Genomic DNA, 16637 nt, shown 5'->3' with positions numbered 1-16637 from the left:
TATGCAAAAAATCATTTTTCTCTATTGTGTCCCTTTCAATTTTCACTGTGCGTCCCCTTAGTGATGTATTCATATTCGATGCAGCTCTTTCTTGGGTCTATAAGTTAGCTCTGTGATGTACTTACTAGTTTGCTGTAGGTGCTTTACATGCCTTTTGCATATGTGCCAAGTTTTAAAACGAAAAGAAAAAAGAGAACATAAGATATTTGAAGTACCTTGTGTTCTTGCACTGTGCTTCATTACTGCTGCTTCCCCGCCACGGTGGTCTAGTGGCTAAGGTACTCGGCTGCTGACCCGCAGGTCGTGGGATCAAATCCCGGCTGTGGCGGCTGCATTTCCGATAGAGGCGGAAATGTTGTCGGTCCGTGTACTCAGATTTGGGTGCACGTTAAAGAACCCCAGATGGTAAAAATTTCCGGAGTCCTCCACTACGGCGTCTCTCATAATCAAATAGTGGTTTTGGGACGTTAAACCCCACAAATCAATCAAATCAATCAATCAATCATTACTGCTGCTTGCTCGTAAGGCATTCATCAAGTAGCCACCGTGTCATGTATGTGGCACAACTGTGCAAGGGTGATATGATTCAAAAACACCTTTTGTGGCTTGTGGGTGGCCTACAATAATTCTGCCTGCCACACTTCGATTGTGCGCCTGGACCATTACAGTGTGATCCTTGCTCATTCATGCATGCCAAATTCGGTTCACTGTATGGAATGAAATGGAAGTTATGTTTTACAGACCCTGCGTGGTCACTTGTAGTTTCCAAAGTTGGTTCGCTGTACAGAGAAAAATGGAGCTGCTGTTCTGTGAATCAGCAGACTACTTCTTTACTAGCAGTCAACGAAATGGGAGCTGGTTTGGCTCTGCTAATGATGTGGTGTTCAATTCCAACGATGCAGTTGGCGTTCTTTTTTCTTTTTGAGCAAGAATGTATTCTAATGACAGAATGAGGGCAGGTTCAAGTGTTCCAATGAGAAAACATTGAGTGGATTCAGAGCAGGAATCACTCCACGGAGCAGGGAAAGTTGCTCCGCCTAAGTTGACTGAGTGGATTGAAGCGCTGCGAGGCACATTTCCTTGATTATGTTTGCCTGCTTGGGAGCGTTCGCCAGTGCCGGTATTTGTGGATGATGTGTGAATTGCTTTACAAGGCATATGGCATTGCTTCTGCTATTTGACAGTGAGATCTCGACAGTGTGAAAGCTCCAGGTGCAGCACAAGCAATTCATTGGATAATCTCACCAATGCTGAAACTGCCACTTGCGAGCGGGAATTTGACAGCGGAAAGGAATTAAGATTGAAATATCTTTGGCAACTTGGCACCTAAAAGACAGAATTTCTACTTCCACCTTGCTCCAACGGGGCAAGTTGCATTCCAATAGTTGATTTGGATGCGTGGCTCTTTGCCAGAATCAAGTGCTCGCTTATGGAGTGCGTCAGCCGTTAACTCGGCCATTGGAATTCAACTTGAGATATTCCATGACGGGCTGGGGTATCGTCATTGGGAATATTTTTTGTCCATTGTGGGATGAAGACCAGTTACATTGAATATGCAATTTAGCTTGTCTTGTGGAGCTGATTCCGTTTTATGCCCCAAAATTTAACTTCATTACCCCACCAAACCAGCGGTATAGCCAGGGGGTGGCACACTGGGCCCTCCTTTCTTGAGAGTGATTCATGTCTTGTGACATGCGCTCTGAGAGAAGGATACGAAAAAGAGTATTGGAATAGTTGAACAGACAGCTTGTCTTTTCTGCTATAAGGGGACTATTGTTGTCGGGGAGGTAGATTTTTAGTTTTAATGTCAAAGATCAATACTGCCGTTTTGTTTTCTTTGCAGATTGCGGGATCCTCCATTTGTCTATTGCTAATTATTTGTTGCGAATTACGTTCATTACTTTCCTTTGCCAAAATAGTGGCATATATTGCATGTCAGTGAACTATATTTCTGATCAGGTTTTGGGAAATGAACACACTTAAATATATCTGTTGCACAAATTTGAGTCGCCATCTACGTTTCACTCATTCACTAATTGATTGATATGTGGGGTTTAACGTCCCAAAACCACGATATGATTATGAGAGTTTCGACTCATTCATTAGCTTATACACTTAGAAGGACCGACAACTGGGCAAGTCGGTATGAATTCATACCACTGAAACGGTACCACGAGGCAAGACAAATGCACACGAAACACAAATGAAACACAAAACACAAGTGCCGGCGCTTGTGTTTCGTCTTTCCTTTGCTTCGTGTGCATTCGTCTTATCTCGTGGCACCATTTCAGTAGTATAAGCTTATACCAGGGGTGAGACAGCTGCGCATATTGCGCATTTTTAATACATTTCCGTTTTCTTGTGTCAAGCTGCTCCGAAGCAACCTCGAAAGCTAGAATTTTGATACCAACCTCAGCGGGAAAAAAAAGGGCGTGTTTGACTATTAAGAAGCACCCTGTTGTACTTTTTTTTTTCACTTTGCACTTTTCTGGTGACAAAGGCTCCTATGGCTTTTATGGCCATAATTTTTAAACTTTTGCAAATATGCGGGACCCCATAAAGATGTGCTGCCGCGCATCGAGCTTGCTGCTTCTACTAGCTAGGCTGTGTGTTCTGGGGCCACTGTCGGCTAGTGAAAACCACCGAGTCGGGTGGCAAGCGTAGCGGGGTTGACTTTTCGGTTCTTCGTTGTGCGTAGTGCGTTCTACCGGTCACTGTGGCTTTCATGTTGACGCGGCTGCGTGTGGTCACCTATGAGTACGTGTTTGCCATCAGCGAGTAACTGTAAACGTGGAGTCATTTCCCTGCATCCGACGCGTCTCCCGGATGTTCTGGCGCGTGCACATGGGTTCTCAAAATGGGTTTCGTGAGTGGCAGAACGTGTGCAACCCATTTGTGGTTTACACCCATTAACTACTAATTTATTTAGACTGGCGAGTTCTCATTGCATTTTGCATTTTAAAAAGCCACCGCACGCGAAATCCGCACATCAGTGTCTGTAGGCAGAGAGAAACATTTGGTTACATGCGAAGCCATGGGGACAAAACGCGTGTTCAAACCATTGTAAACGGTATTATGGGCACCTCGGCGCTTTATTCGTGACTCATTACGCGTCGGCAATCACTTGGCACAGTTTTCATGTATGGCGATTTGCCACTGCTCTGTTTTGTAATCGAAACTCGCAACCAGTGCTTAAAGAGGCGTCGCTGCATGCGTGCCGGCACTGGGCTACACGAGCTTTAGGCTTATCTCGATCAGTGTTTCGGTCTGTGGCAGTGTGGCTTCGTTTTCTTTCTTTCCTTCTCTTTTTACAATAAAACCTGCCTCTCTATGTTCAGCGGTTTGTTTGCGTTGATGCGGATTTTTTACCTGCGCTGCCCGAGCACTTTATGCGAGTCGCGGAGTGGCGTGGGCAGCAGTCGCAAGCCGATGTATTATCGGGAGTTCTACATCGACGGTGATGACCTATAGATACTAAAAAAATATAGAACTGGCCAATTTGTGCTGTAATAATAACGCGTGGTTGCTCGTGTGGAGAGGCGTTATCATTATCACTCATCACTTGGTGCCATATGCACGCGCTTTACGAGATAGTCGATACGGTGAGGTTTCTTGGCTCTCGTGCTGCACTCTTGAAGGTGGGCCTGCATGAGGTGGCCGCGAACGGCAGTGCAGCGTGCTTTTGTTGTCTGTTAAAAGCTCTTGAGGCTATCAAGTTAGGCTTTTATTTAAGCGATCGACCACTGTTACATTACCAAGATTCTTGTGCAATCAAATTTTTTAATTTCTTTTTGAGTGTGATGCTTTTTTTTTGTTTCTGGGAACCTAGCTTTCAATAAAACCTTTTTTTAATATTTCATATGTTACGAGGGCTGGATAAGTCACGTGGTATGCAAAAAGGTAGTGCAGTTCATACCTAGCGATAATCTGCTCAAGAACTTCCTTCAAAATCTGTTTCAGTGTAATGTGTATTATAAGCCAAATAAAATGTGCACTGGTGCCCCCACATTGCTAAAAATTGGTATTTTAAGCTACCAGGATAACCTATTAAAGGCCGCTAACTGCTCCAAAGCAGGGTTCTGCGCCAAAATTAAAATATCACTGCTCCAAAAACTGTTCTCACTTTAGTTTCAGCCATCTCACCCCTGTTGTACACTTGGGTTATGTTCATATAGCTTTGGTACCTGAAACTAGCGATTCCAAATATTCGTAGCCATCTTGAAACTTTCTGCTTTTGAACACCCCTGGCTTTGATTAACCTCCCGTTGCGACATTGTGTGCGTATGGTAGCATGAGTTCAATTTATGATGGTGAAATTCAAGAACACCAGCATACTAAGATTTGTGTGCATGGTAAAGAACACAAAGTGGTTGAATACGAAGTAGTTCCAGTATGCAAAGTTGCATAATTTCTTTTGACTTTAGTATGTTTTAATAAGTGTGAAACTGGGAGATTGTTGTAGAGTGATCAACATACATTGGGCGTAATATCTTAATTTTCTGTTCTCTCTCTTTGGCATTTTTGTCAGTACCTTCATTTACAAATGATTTTTATATTACTGTGATATAAATACTTACATAATTATATTGACTATTGCCTTTTAGACAGAAGCTTGTAAGCCTCTAATGGAATGTTAAGGCCTATTTACATGGGCTGTGGAGGTGACGGGAGTTGCGAATTTCTGTTTGTACTGTTAGCTTGCAGCCATTGGTAACCAATGTTCTGCCTCTTTCAGGACCCCACATGAGTCCAGGGGGTGAAGCATGCCAGACCTTGGCTCCAGATGGCAGCTGGGAGCAACGCTGGTGATATGAGAGAGTGACCAGCCACGGTGCCTTATGGCCGAATACCAGCTCCTGGGTGGGGATGGCTACGGCCAGGGCATGGAGGATGGCTCAGGCTCCTTAGCGGGCTATGGGGCAACCTCCCAGGACTTGGTCTCTCCCTTGATGGTGGCCAACCCAATGGGCAGCAGTGCTCCAAGCACCAGTCAAATGGCTCCTTATGGCCAGATACATCCGGGCTACCCGCAGCCTGCTGACCAGAAGATGCACTATGGAGCCTACAGTGCTGGCCATGTGGCGCAGGAGTACGGCACACGAGTGCATCCCATGGGGGAACAGCAGTCTGCAATGATGGGTGGTTATTCGCAACAGCCCATGGTTGGCCAGCGCATGCAAGGTTCTGACCAGTACCCTTATGGCACAATGGGAGCCGCACAACGCACTCAAGACATGTGGAGAGGACATTACATGAACTCGGGCACTGGCTACCAGCAGCAGCACACAACGGACATGAGTGCTCAGCACACCATGGCTGCAGCTGTTGGCACTCAACATCACAGGACTGGCCAGGCTCAGTATGGCCCAAATCAGGACTATTCACTACACACGCCACAGCAACATGGCTCTCCACAGAGGCCCTCATATGGTCCACAGGGCAATGGCCCCCACGTGGCTCAGCTGGCAAACAAGGCAGCAGCAACCACAACAACACACATGGCAGATCAGTCGATGGCATCATATCCGCAAACAACGTACCCATCAGCTCAAGCAGGAACCACTCGAGCCACCTATGGCACTGCGGGTGCCATAAGCCACTCTACAGTGGGCCAGAGCTTGCCCCAGGCAAGGACGCTTCAGCGGCCTGGAGGTTATGCCACCAGTGGCAACAGCAACCAAGCACCACTGCCCCAGAGCAGCCCTGCCCGTATGCAGCAATATCCACAATCAGCATATTCACCAGGGCACCCTTTTCCTGCTTCTGATGCCACCAGCCCATCGCACCTTTCTCCGTACCCGACACAGGCACCCAACAGCCCGCAGTATCGGGGCTCTTATCCTTCGCCACGTCGCCCCACCACAACGCCACCGGCAGGGTCCCCTAGTGTAGTGACCAGCCAGCAGTCGTCCTCACAGGGCAGCTACCCAAGCCCAGGGGCCACTCATCTTTCTAGTCCTGGGCAAGTGTTGTCCCCAGGCAGTGGAGCCACTGCCTCTGCTACACCTGTGGCGTCCAGCAGCCTTCAGCAGCTCGAGCAAATGGTGATGCCTCACATGGCTACTGCTAAGCCACCTTCTGCCACTACGAGTTCAACGGGCAGTTATTATGGTAGTGCAGTGCAGCAGTCGTATGGGCCGGCTCAGGCGCAGCAAGGCTTGGGTTATGGAGGAATGCCTTCCACAGCCCAACACCATGCATATCCAGGCCCAAATCTTATGACTCGGGCTCGGCCTCTTGCGGGCACACCAGAGGCTTCGACATTTGGCACAAGTGAAGTGGGACCTATGGCAGCCAATACATCTATGCCTACACGCAATGATTACCCAATGGGTGCCGCAGGTCCTGCACGAGCAGCACCTGTCTCTCCAGCCTCATATGCTGCTTATACGCAGCAGCAGCCAGTCTCCTCTCTTGGCTATGAGCAGGCACAGCAGCAACTGCAGCACTTGTATAGTGTGCCACAGACAGCCCAGACGCAGAAACGGGTAAGCCTATTGCTTAAATTGGCTTGTGACTTCACCTATTCAAACTAATTTGCTAGCTGTAAGTGCATGCGGGAGCAAGTACCAATAAGAGTGCATTGCATAGTTTGTATTGTACTGAAAACATTTGCCAGTTTGAATAATGCATAAAAAGTGCCATAGAATTAGCATGCTTCACTGTAGTTTCTATAGCTGTTGAAAAGCCTTGGTAATTTTGCATGGATTGAAGAATTAAAAGCTACTGTATACACAACTGCTTATTTGTTTACAAGACCAAGGTGTAGGAATAATGTGCTGGTGGCAGCATAAATGGAACTTTTGTAGTGGGGTAGAAAAAAAATTAAACCCTTGTGCCTAGAAGTACACTCAAAAGCTGTGACGTGAGCGTTTTGCTTCTTTTGCATTGTTAAAAATGAGGTTGTGTATTTTATGATAGGCTCAGCTTAAATCGATAGAGCCGAAATTCAAAAACACTTGTGCATCATGCATTTGAGTCTGCTAATTGGACTGTGGTTTTAGCATATACTATTTTGAAATCTTTTTTTTTTAATTTGATTTCATACATACTTGTAAGTTTCATTGCTGTGTGAGCTTAAGTCCCTGCATCTTTGCAGCAGTTATATTTCGACATGCCAGTGTGTTAGCACGATGTTCCCACTCTGATACTAAGGCCTTCTACGACATTCTGCTGCAGCTATTCTGACCAAAACAAATTGTTGAGTCAGGCTGTCAAAGAAAAAAAACAAAAAAAAAAAACAGATAATCTACTGTTGAAAGATGATATTTGTTAAATCTGTCTCCAGACAGATTCAACAAATTATGTAATATAGTAGTGCAAGTGGCAGGGGTAATGCTTTATTTTAATGGAGGGTTCTCCTGTTATTACAAGTAAAAAAAATGGGGGCTCAGACACAGTACAAGATGTAGCGAAGCAATTCTATCGTTTCATTGCCTCATGGTTGGCATAGTAAGTTGACAGGCCATCAAATTCTGCGAGAGGTCTTTTGCTTGCATATCGGAGGCATCTCGTGTGCGTTTATTTTTCATAGACCCAGTTGGTATGTTATTCTCGATATGTGTGCCTATGCTAAACTCTGTGGGAACTTAACATAGGAGCGAATGCTACGGAGGCAGGGTTTCACGGAGGCGGGATTTCTGCACATTTGTGGTTGCTCCACAAGTAATATGGCAGCTTGCGGCTAACTTTGGTTTTGTTCAATCGCATTGTTATCATGTTTAGAATTTTAATATACATGAAAATGTGAATGGGAGAAACATTTGGATGGTTCAGTGTACAGCCATGTTACGACTATTTTTCTTGGTTAGTTTGTTTGCGGCCACACACTGACCCATTACGTTATGGACACCATGTTAACTTTGGAAAACAGGTGGGCTGAAAAGGTGATGTGGCTGAGGAATAGAAAAGGAAGGCATTAGTGCAAAAGTTAATAATAACTGTATTTTACCAAAGAGTTCCCACAACTATTTGAGTCTCATGATAAATAAACAAGGGTTTATTTCAACAAAGCAAAATACAAAATTATCAGAAAACCTTAATACTATTTTGTGGTGCAGTAGCAGGCACATGCTTCAATTCTGTTGCTTCCACAGTGCTGTCAAGAATAGTTGTTGCCGAGTATAGTAATGATAATTGGATGAAATGAAGGTATTTTCGTGCTGAATTTGGCAGTTATAAGGTGGACTGGCTGTACGGTAATTACAGATTTAGGGCTAAGGATATACCACAAAATGAGATTTTGAAAGGATGTACCACAAAATGTGATATAAAAAAAACTCCTTTGTGAGCCATAATGAGCGTTCATGCTGGTTCCTAATATCCTCGAAAACCTTGAATCGGAATAGTTAATTTTAAAGGCCTTAAAGGTGCTGGAATGTTTTGCAAATGCTTGAAAATTCTTGCATTACCCTTCTTTTTTTAAATAAACATTGTCACACATTTCACTGCACATTATTTGAGATTTTGTATATGTAGCAAGTGCCAGACATAATGGGTGCATGTTGATGTAGCAGACAGGTGTAATGTGCCCATAACAAAAGAAGCCAACACCGTGCATTTTTGGAAACACGGTAAAAGCAGGAGCAGGAGGATAAGAAATGAAAAGGAAAAAGAAACTAGAAGGCACTCTTAAGGAATGAACAGCTACAGCAGACTCGTATGCAGAAAAGTCTGAGGCAACTAGCAACCAGACTTTCATCAAGTCAAACATCCTTAGGAAGACTGCCAAGACTAAGCAGCAGGAGACAGTGGACATTCATATCAAAATTTAAGGGTAGTGATCACTGAAAAACTGAAATTCAGGACTACTGAAAGAGGTTATTCAGACAACTCTAGAAAAAAAAAATGCAGTTGCAGCCATGTTTTCGGTGCTTCCCTAAGTGACGTTGCCCTTTTTCGATGACTTCTAATTATTTCAAGCCTCTATCATCCCCTTGAATATGTTAATTTGGCTTCTGACAGACGATGTGGTTCTTGAAAAATTGATATATAGCCTTTAAAGTCCTTGAAAACCCTTGAATTTTTGTCAGGTAAATGAGCATGAAGCCTGGATAATATTAAATGTGGTGTGAAGATTCAGTGAGTAGTTCCTCTTCTTTGAAAGACAAGACTGAAATACATGAACTTACCTGCTGTGTTTGCATAACTGCCGCTGAATTGGATGCAGATATGCGATTCAATGTCTTCTCCTTATGCGTATATCTTGTAAAAAATCCATCAACTGAGCAAATAGTTGAGTTGAGCTCTTCTAACTATGGCTGCAAGTGCCGATTGTGTTGCCTGTGTGCTCTGTGTCTTTGCTGATAGCATGTCACATTTTTTTACCATTAGTGGCACTCTTTACGGCACTGTGAGGTGCCATGCAAGGGATGCATTAAGCCCGTACATGATTAAACTGAATATTTATGAGTGTGCACAAGTAAATGTCTTTTGGGCTACTGTGTAGAGTGAGCTCTTTTGGGCTACTGTGTAGAGTGAGCTATTGCACCTGTTGCCTTTGTAGATATCGGAGCTCCAGGAGAGGCTGCGCATCCTTCAGCAGCAGCAGCAGCAGCAGTCTGCACTTCCTTCACCTTCTGCATCAACTGGTTCAGTGCCAGGAATGGGAGGTGCTATGGGAAATTCGATGGGCCCCATGGGTTCCCCATCTTCATTGGGCGCATACCCGACACAGTATTCTCAGGGAGCTGGCACTGGTGTGCCTACTGCGTCTGCTCCATACACTCAGCAGAGGCAGCAAATGCCTCAAGCTCCTGCACAGCCACCTCAGCAGCTGACTGCACAGCAGGTTAGAGGCAGCTCTATCCTTTGTCGTCCCTTGTCTGATGAAAGAATGCAACACTATCATACGCAACATTAATCGTATCTGGTACATAGAACAAAAAACAAAAAGTTAGTTTTCAACACACTGTGGTTCCTGCAAAAGGTCCACACCACAGGCTAAAGCAAACTGGACATCAGAACAGCCATTTATTTGGTCAGAAATAATGCTAAAACTTAAAAAAAAAAGCTTCTAGTGATTAGCTGGTATTTATCAAATAGTTTTATTTATCGAATTAAAGAAAGGAAAAACTTCAGCCTGTAGTTCAAGTTCTGCAGAAAAAAAACGATACCAAGTTTGTTTAAATATGTTCATAGAAACTTCCTCAACATTTCTATAAGGCAGATTCACTTCCCAAAACTAACAAAGCCAACGAAATTGTGTTTCAAGTTTTAAAAACATTTGCAATTTAATCTGTTGAGCATGTAAGAAAAAGAAAGGGTATTTTGCCATAAAATAGATTTTTGAATACAATTTATATATATTGTTTGTGAGTTCAAATGGTCACAGTCACCAATATTTGCAGAAACTTGCACTGCCATAACCTATTGCTTCGTTTTGCGGGCTTACCAATGCGTTGCATACTATTTGCGGTGCAGTTTTATCCGTCTTCACTTTGCTGAAGTGTTGTGTTGGGATTCCGTTGAGAAATGTAATTTCTTTCATCAGAACATGACGGGCTTACTGTTGTAGTTTTGATATTGCTTTTAAAATTCATTGATGAATATCTAGTACTATATGCATCTTTTATGATTTCTAAAAGATAGTGTGTTCCATAAATTATCATGCACCGCAACTTTCTTATACAAACAACTCTTCTCAAGTAAATAATTATATAAAATAATTAGTTTTGTTAATTAGTCATGTCACGGTCATCTACAGCAAATGATTTTCCCCACGGCGTGAAGTTCATGTGCAAAAACAACAGGAGCCTTATGGTCATAGGATATTTATAAAAAGATATGTATTAAAAACGCCCTGTATAAGGATGTCTGAAGTTTTGGATGTCATGATGGACATCATGATGTGCGATTCTAGAACTTTCTGTCCTCATTTCAAGCCTGAAACAGCATTAATTAAAGCCTCCACTTCTGCCAGGTCTATCATTTTGTAGGTTTAAACGAGTGCTTTCACGAGTCAATCTCTTTGTGGACATAGCAACGTCTGAAAGGCAGCTTTGTTGCAATGCTCCACTGTTATGGGGTGAAGCAGGTCAAAAAGTTGAAGTGGCTGTTATCACGGCACACCGGAAATGCATTGAGCCATGATGGCAGCAGGCGGTAAGTGCACCAGTATGATTCAGTTGCTCACAACTCTTTATGATAAGCATCTTCAGGTAACTGCTTGGTAATGCATGTGGTTTAGTACAATTGTAAGCATAGTGCAAAATTTTAATAATCGACAGCCTGAATGCGTTGTGCTGCCATTCATGTTGCCTCTTAGTGCAAAACCGCTAAGTGTATTGCACAGGTACATTGCCTTCACTAATGAAAAAAGCTCATCATCACTGTGCGGTCAGGAACGTTAGGGGCATCGCAAACACTTTTTAATGACAAATTCATTCATATGGTACAGCAAGCAGATGCGATGGTCATGGTGTCAGCTTAGTTAGCCATGTGCTGAACATAGCTTTGAACGATCAGCTTCATGCTGCTACAAATGCTGGGTGTCAGCGGAGATTTTTGTATAGTATTGCATCGTTTATCTGATCAAGGAAAGCGGGGGTAGTCACCTGCTCTTCTGCCGCATTTATTGTGTTCTGCGTCCTCATTTCCAAAGGCTCCATGCCAGAGAGTCTATTTAATCTGCACTTCGCTGTTGTTATCGGCAGTGTTCATCACGACATGCAACCATAGGCAGTTAGTATGTACAGTCGACTCCTCTTAAACGGAACTCGAAGGGTATCCATAAAACTGTTCTATTTATCAGAAGTTTAATTTAGGCAAAGTACACTTATTTAGTGAATCAAAACTTTTATTCAAATTGCACAAACCTCACCTTGCTCATAAGGATGAATAGGAGAAAAAAAAGGAGTGAAGGGTGGTTGGTTTGGCAAGCTTGAGTTGTTTTTTCACAAGGTACGCACCCATGCCTAACAAACTAGCCAGAAATTCTGGACAAGCCTCATGCTCAAAATAGCGCTACAAAAGTTCAAAAGCCTCTTTAACTGATCGGTCTGGTGGCACCACTGCACTGGCAATATTGTCATCACATTCAACGTTGGAAGGTTGATCCTCATATTGTACTTCGGCAATCATTTCCTTGACAGTCTCCTCACGACAGGTACGAACATTTTTATCAATTGATTCGTAGTCTTGCAGCGTGAAAGGGGCACAGGGCAAGACCTCACTGAATATTGCCTCAATTTCAGCATCAGCATGGCTTTCTTCATCAGGTACTGCTTTCTTGCGCTTGAAAGCCAGCATGGTGAAAGCATCTGTGTATTGTTGTTGCCTTCACTTGCTCCCAGGCACAAGCCAAAATGTGGATGGCTGCTAATAAATCTATGCTGTAGCATTTCCCGCTGTCTGCACAAAGCAGCATCCGATGTAGCAATTGTCTGCGCTAATGTACTTTATGTCCTGAATAACCCCTTGATCCATCGGCTGGATCACTGACGTTGCATTGGTTGGCAAGAACTCTAGAGTGATGGCTTGGAGTCTTTCAACCTGACTGTGGACTGGGCAATTATCGACGATGAAGACAACGTTCCTGCCTTGCCCTGTAAATCTTGCGTCTTTCTCCCGTAGCCAGTTTTCGAAAATAGCTATGGTCATCCACCCTCTTCCGTTCGCATGGTACTCAACGGGAAGGTGTCTAACGCGTTTAAAACAACGTAGGTGCCTTGATTTTCCTCTTCAGCTACAATTTCTCATCTCCTGTCATGTTTGCACCCACTAGCACAGTGGTGCGATCTTTACTGCTTTTTCCTCCACTATAGGCTTCGCCATTGAAGATGAGAGTCTTTGATGGAAGTGCTTTATAAAAAAGACCCATCTCGTTGACGTTGAAGACGTCTCGTGGCTCAAAGCTCATCAAGATTTTCCTAAGCCGCCCCTGTTGCCAGTCGTTGCTAATGACCCTGTTGACTGCAGCACTCCCACCTGAGGTTGCTTTGAAGACTAGGCCATGGCGTGTTTTGAAGCGGCTGAGCCATTCGTTGCTTAGGATTCAGTTCTCAAAACTCATTTGCATGGTGATCTGTCGAGCTTTCTACTCGAAAATTGGTCCGCTTATGGGCAAGTTGGAACTCCGTGCACGCTTGAACCATAGAAAAAGAACTTTTTCTAGTTGTTCATAAGGCGTCATCCGCATCCGTTTAGTTCTTTACAGCGCCTTCAATCTTTTCTCTGTCTTTGCATATCCGTGATAGTGTCGATTTCAGCATGTTGTATTTTTTCGATCGCCACCTCCGTCTTGGGCAGGCCAGTTCGATCGAGCTTCTGAAGAATTTGCACCTTTTTGTCAAGCGAGAGTGCATGGTGCGGCTGCTTCCTTTTCATCGGGCTGAAATAACACCGTGATCCACCACACTTAACCACACAAATAAGCCTAACACACAACTGACTCGCAGACTCGGCTTCCACAGCCACCACAGGCGAGAATGGCTACTTGATTGACTTGTCTCGAGGTGTTGCCATGGTTGTGCAACTACCTTTGACCTGAGCGAGTCTATGCTGTGTTTAGAGTTTGTGCCGTTTAACCGTAGGTGACCAATAAGCACAGTTTCAATTAACCGATGAATTTTACTGTGCAACACATAAAAATCCAGTCATATGAGCCCGTTTAGTTCTGTTAATGAGGCATTTTTGTTTAAGCGAGTTTCGCTTATTGGGAGTTCATTGTAGTTAAAGGTACTCTGAAACTACCGTATAAACCGGACTATAGGTTGAGTGGGAATATAGGTCGACCCCCCAAGTTCAGGTTACCGAAAAAGAAAAAAAAGGAAAACAACCCAAAACTGCCGAACCACATTTATTTGCGAATTGGGCGCACCCCATCTCGATCGTGTGAGCTCCCCTCTACCACCATCGCAACTGTCGCATTGTCGCACCATCGCATTGTCTTGCGTTTGAAAAGGACGAAGGGCGGAAGCTTTCTACCATCTGCCGTGCATGCCAGCATGACGGTAAAGCGCGAGTGCTCGTTGCCAGTGGACAGCAGCTTCACATTCTTGGCGCTGTGCTGCATGATCGTGGTCGACGAAGGCATGTCAAACCACACGGGGGTCTCATAGGCGTTGCCAATCTGCCCCATCATGTAGTCGTTCTGCTCCCGAAGCCGGTTTACGAAGCGCTGAAAGTTTATAAGCTTGTCCTCGAACTCCTCCGGCAACTTTTGACAGATGGATGTGCGCCACTGGAGAGAAAATCCTTTGCGTCACATGAATCGACGCACCCAAGAGTTCGGTGCACGAAACTCTTCTCTTGTGAGCCCAGCTTCCCGAGCGAGTTCCACGCCTTTCTTGCGAATGGTATCTACAGTCACTGACAGCGAGTGCGCACAAACTTCCCGCACAAAGTCCGCTAGCTTATCCTCCAGCTGCGGATGAACCGCACTTCGTCCACGAAACGACATTTTTCGAGGATCGCACATCTGCAGCTTCCCTATCTGCGCCCTCCAATAGCGCACGCTTTTTTCTGATACACCAAAGCGGCGCTGAGCAGCCATATTCCCGTTCGCTTCTGCGAACTTAACATCTAGTTTAAACGCAGCTGAGTACTGCCTCCTCGCACCGCTAGACATATTCAGTGAACAAAAAAAAAGGCCACTAAAAATGCAGCGAAATGTCAAGCGGAGCGAAAACTCGGAACAGATCGGAAGCGAATCACCAACACAAAGAAAACAGACTGCCATTGTATTTGGATGTGGATATGGCCGCGTCTGGCTTCACAAGCACATGCAAGCCATATGTTGCCAGACAGCGTCGCACTTTCGGCTAGACACCGCTATAAAAGACGAGGGGCTACCTTAGCTTATTGTTTTATTGAAAAAATCTCGACCTATATTCCGGTTGTACGGCATTTTTTTTTTTTTTTCAAGTTTTGTCAGTGTTCAGGCTAGAACATCATGAAACTATTTGCACCACAAATTTAGCGTCACGCTGTGTACTAAGGTCCTCCTTTGCATCCCTGCCTTGCCTTCTCAACTCAGGAGACACGCTTGCATCGCTGGCGATTTAAGCTTTGCCCAGTCTAGATCTTCGAGATTGCACGCCGGCAGGTTGCACTTATCTCGGAGACCATAGCCGGGTGTGCCCAGCAGTACCCAGGCTATCTGGTAATAAAGGCAAAGATCGTGGAGTGGTTGATATCTGTCCCGACAGGTGCTACCACCCTACCAGACGATCTTACGTGCATTCCACACCCAAATGAGATCAGCAGTCTGGGTGAAGTCGCACTTGCAGTGGATGTCATACTATGAATGGACGGGGGAAAATGCATTTAGCTGAGCCGCAATGATCTGCAGCGATTCGTAGCTTTAAAGTTTAATAAATTACACAGTTTATGCAGAGAGCTTAAAACCCTTAGGACTTGGTCTACCAGTCCAATGTGTTTGTACAAAATCGTCAAAACCATTTCAGGGTCTCTTTGCAGAGTTTGTGGCATGTACCGAATGTATTCAAAGCGTGCGCCAAAATGCCTGATAAGCGTACTGGGAAGCATTGAAGCTATTTAAATATGACTGTGCTGATTTGACTGCTGGAGAGGAAAAAAAATACAAATTCGTTTTTACAGGTGATTTTGCTTTTCTTAGGGAGTTTGAGAATTATGACATTTACTGTATCATGATTTACTGGAACACTCAATCATTTTCTTTAATTTTCAGTGAAAAATCACATTGATTAAATATAAGCTGAGTAATTTCAATAATGCTTTATGATTGTTTTTTTTTTTTTTTTTGGTCACTGGATCTATTCAAAATGAATATTGAAAGTGCGACTAAACTGAACTTCATTTTTTTTTGTCTCCTATTAACCTTTTTGGAAGATGTAAAAAGCATGGAAATCAGTTAGTGGTTTTCATAAAAAATGTAAGTTTTTAATGAGTGCAGCGTTTAGAGAGGTTTTCGTAGTTCTTATTGTTTCTATTGTTTTCACTTGCAGCAGCCACATCCCCAGCTTCCACCATATGGTCCACAGGCCCAGCAGCAGCTTATGCAGAATTCCCAGCTGCAGCCACAGCCGTTACCTTCCCAGTCTTTACAACCACCGTCTTTGCAACCCCAGTCATTGCAATCGCAAAGTCTGCAACCTCCGACTTTACAGCCCCAGGGTCTACCACCTCAAGGATTGCAGCCTCAAGCATTGCCACCTCAAGGCTTGCAGCCACAGACACTGCAGCCACAAGGCTTACAGCCGCAGGGTTTGCAACCGCAGAGCTTGCAGCCACAGCAGCAGGCATCAGCCTCTGTTGGCATTGGGGTTGCCTCTTCAGCATCATCAGTCCCTCCGCCTAGCCCCACAGTGTCTACGTTGTTTTCTAGCATGGCAGACAGCTACCGACCTCCGAGCCAGCCCTCTTCACTGCCCACACCTATGATCTCCGATCAGGTTAGAACCTGTGAGGTTTCTCGATCAGTTTTTCAGTAAAACTTTTCTCAACAAAAATTTTTATTGCTTGTGTTAATACAATATTGTGAATAAAGAAGTTATTGAAACAGCCACTACACTTTGACCATTGTTAATCTCTTGCGTAGTACATAACCCACAGCATTAATAACAGCTTCAAAAGAACACAAAATCAAGATGCCATGTCGAGTGCACTATTAAGTTGCTCTTGATATTGCCATTCTCCAATGCGAAAAATGCAAC

General features: G+C 44.2%; 1 protein-coding gene across 6 annotated transcripts in view; it reads left to right on the top strand.

Moving 5' to 3' along the window:
• kis (chromodomain helicase DNA binding protein kismet) overlaps window positions 1-16637 on the top strand; it is a 228849-nt gene that overhangs the window by 11800 nt on the left and 200412 nt on the right. For all 6 annotated transcript variants that reach the window (XM_075885419.1, XM_075885418.1, XM_037427719.2 and 3 more), the window contains exons 2-4: window positions 4736-6488; window positions 9506-9790; window positions 15930-16376. In XM_075885419.1, the coding sequence (XP_075741534.1) occupies window positions 4839-6488; window positions 9506-9790; window positions 15930-16376 (2382 nt within the window). In that variant the 5' untranslated portion in view covers window positions 4736-4838. The remainder of the gene's footprint in view (window positions 1-4735; window positions 6489-9505; window positions 9791-15929; window positions 16377-16637) is intronic.

The sequence above is a fragment of the Rhipicephalus microplus genome, unplaced genomic scaffold, assembly GCF_043290135.1.
Source record: "Rhipicephalus microplus isolate Deutch F79 unplaced genomic scaffold, USDA_Rmic scaffold_140, whole genome shotgun sequence".
Taxonomy (NCBI): domain Eukaryota; kingdom Metazoa; phylum Arthropoda; class Arachnida; order Ixodida; family Ixodidae; genus Rhipicephalus; species Rhipicephalus microplus.
This window is presented reverse-complemented; position numbering and strand designations above follow the sequence as displayed.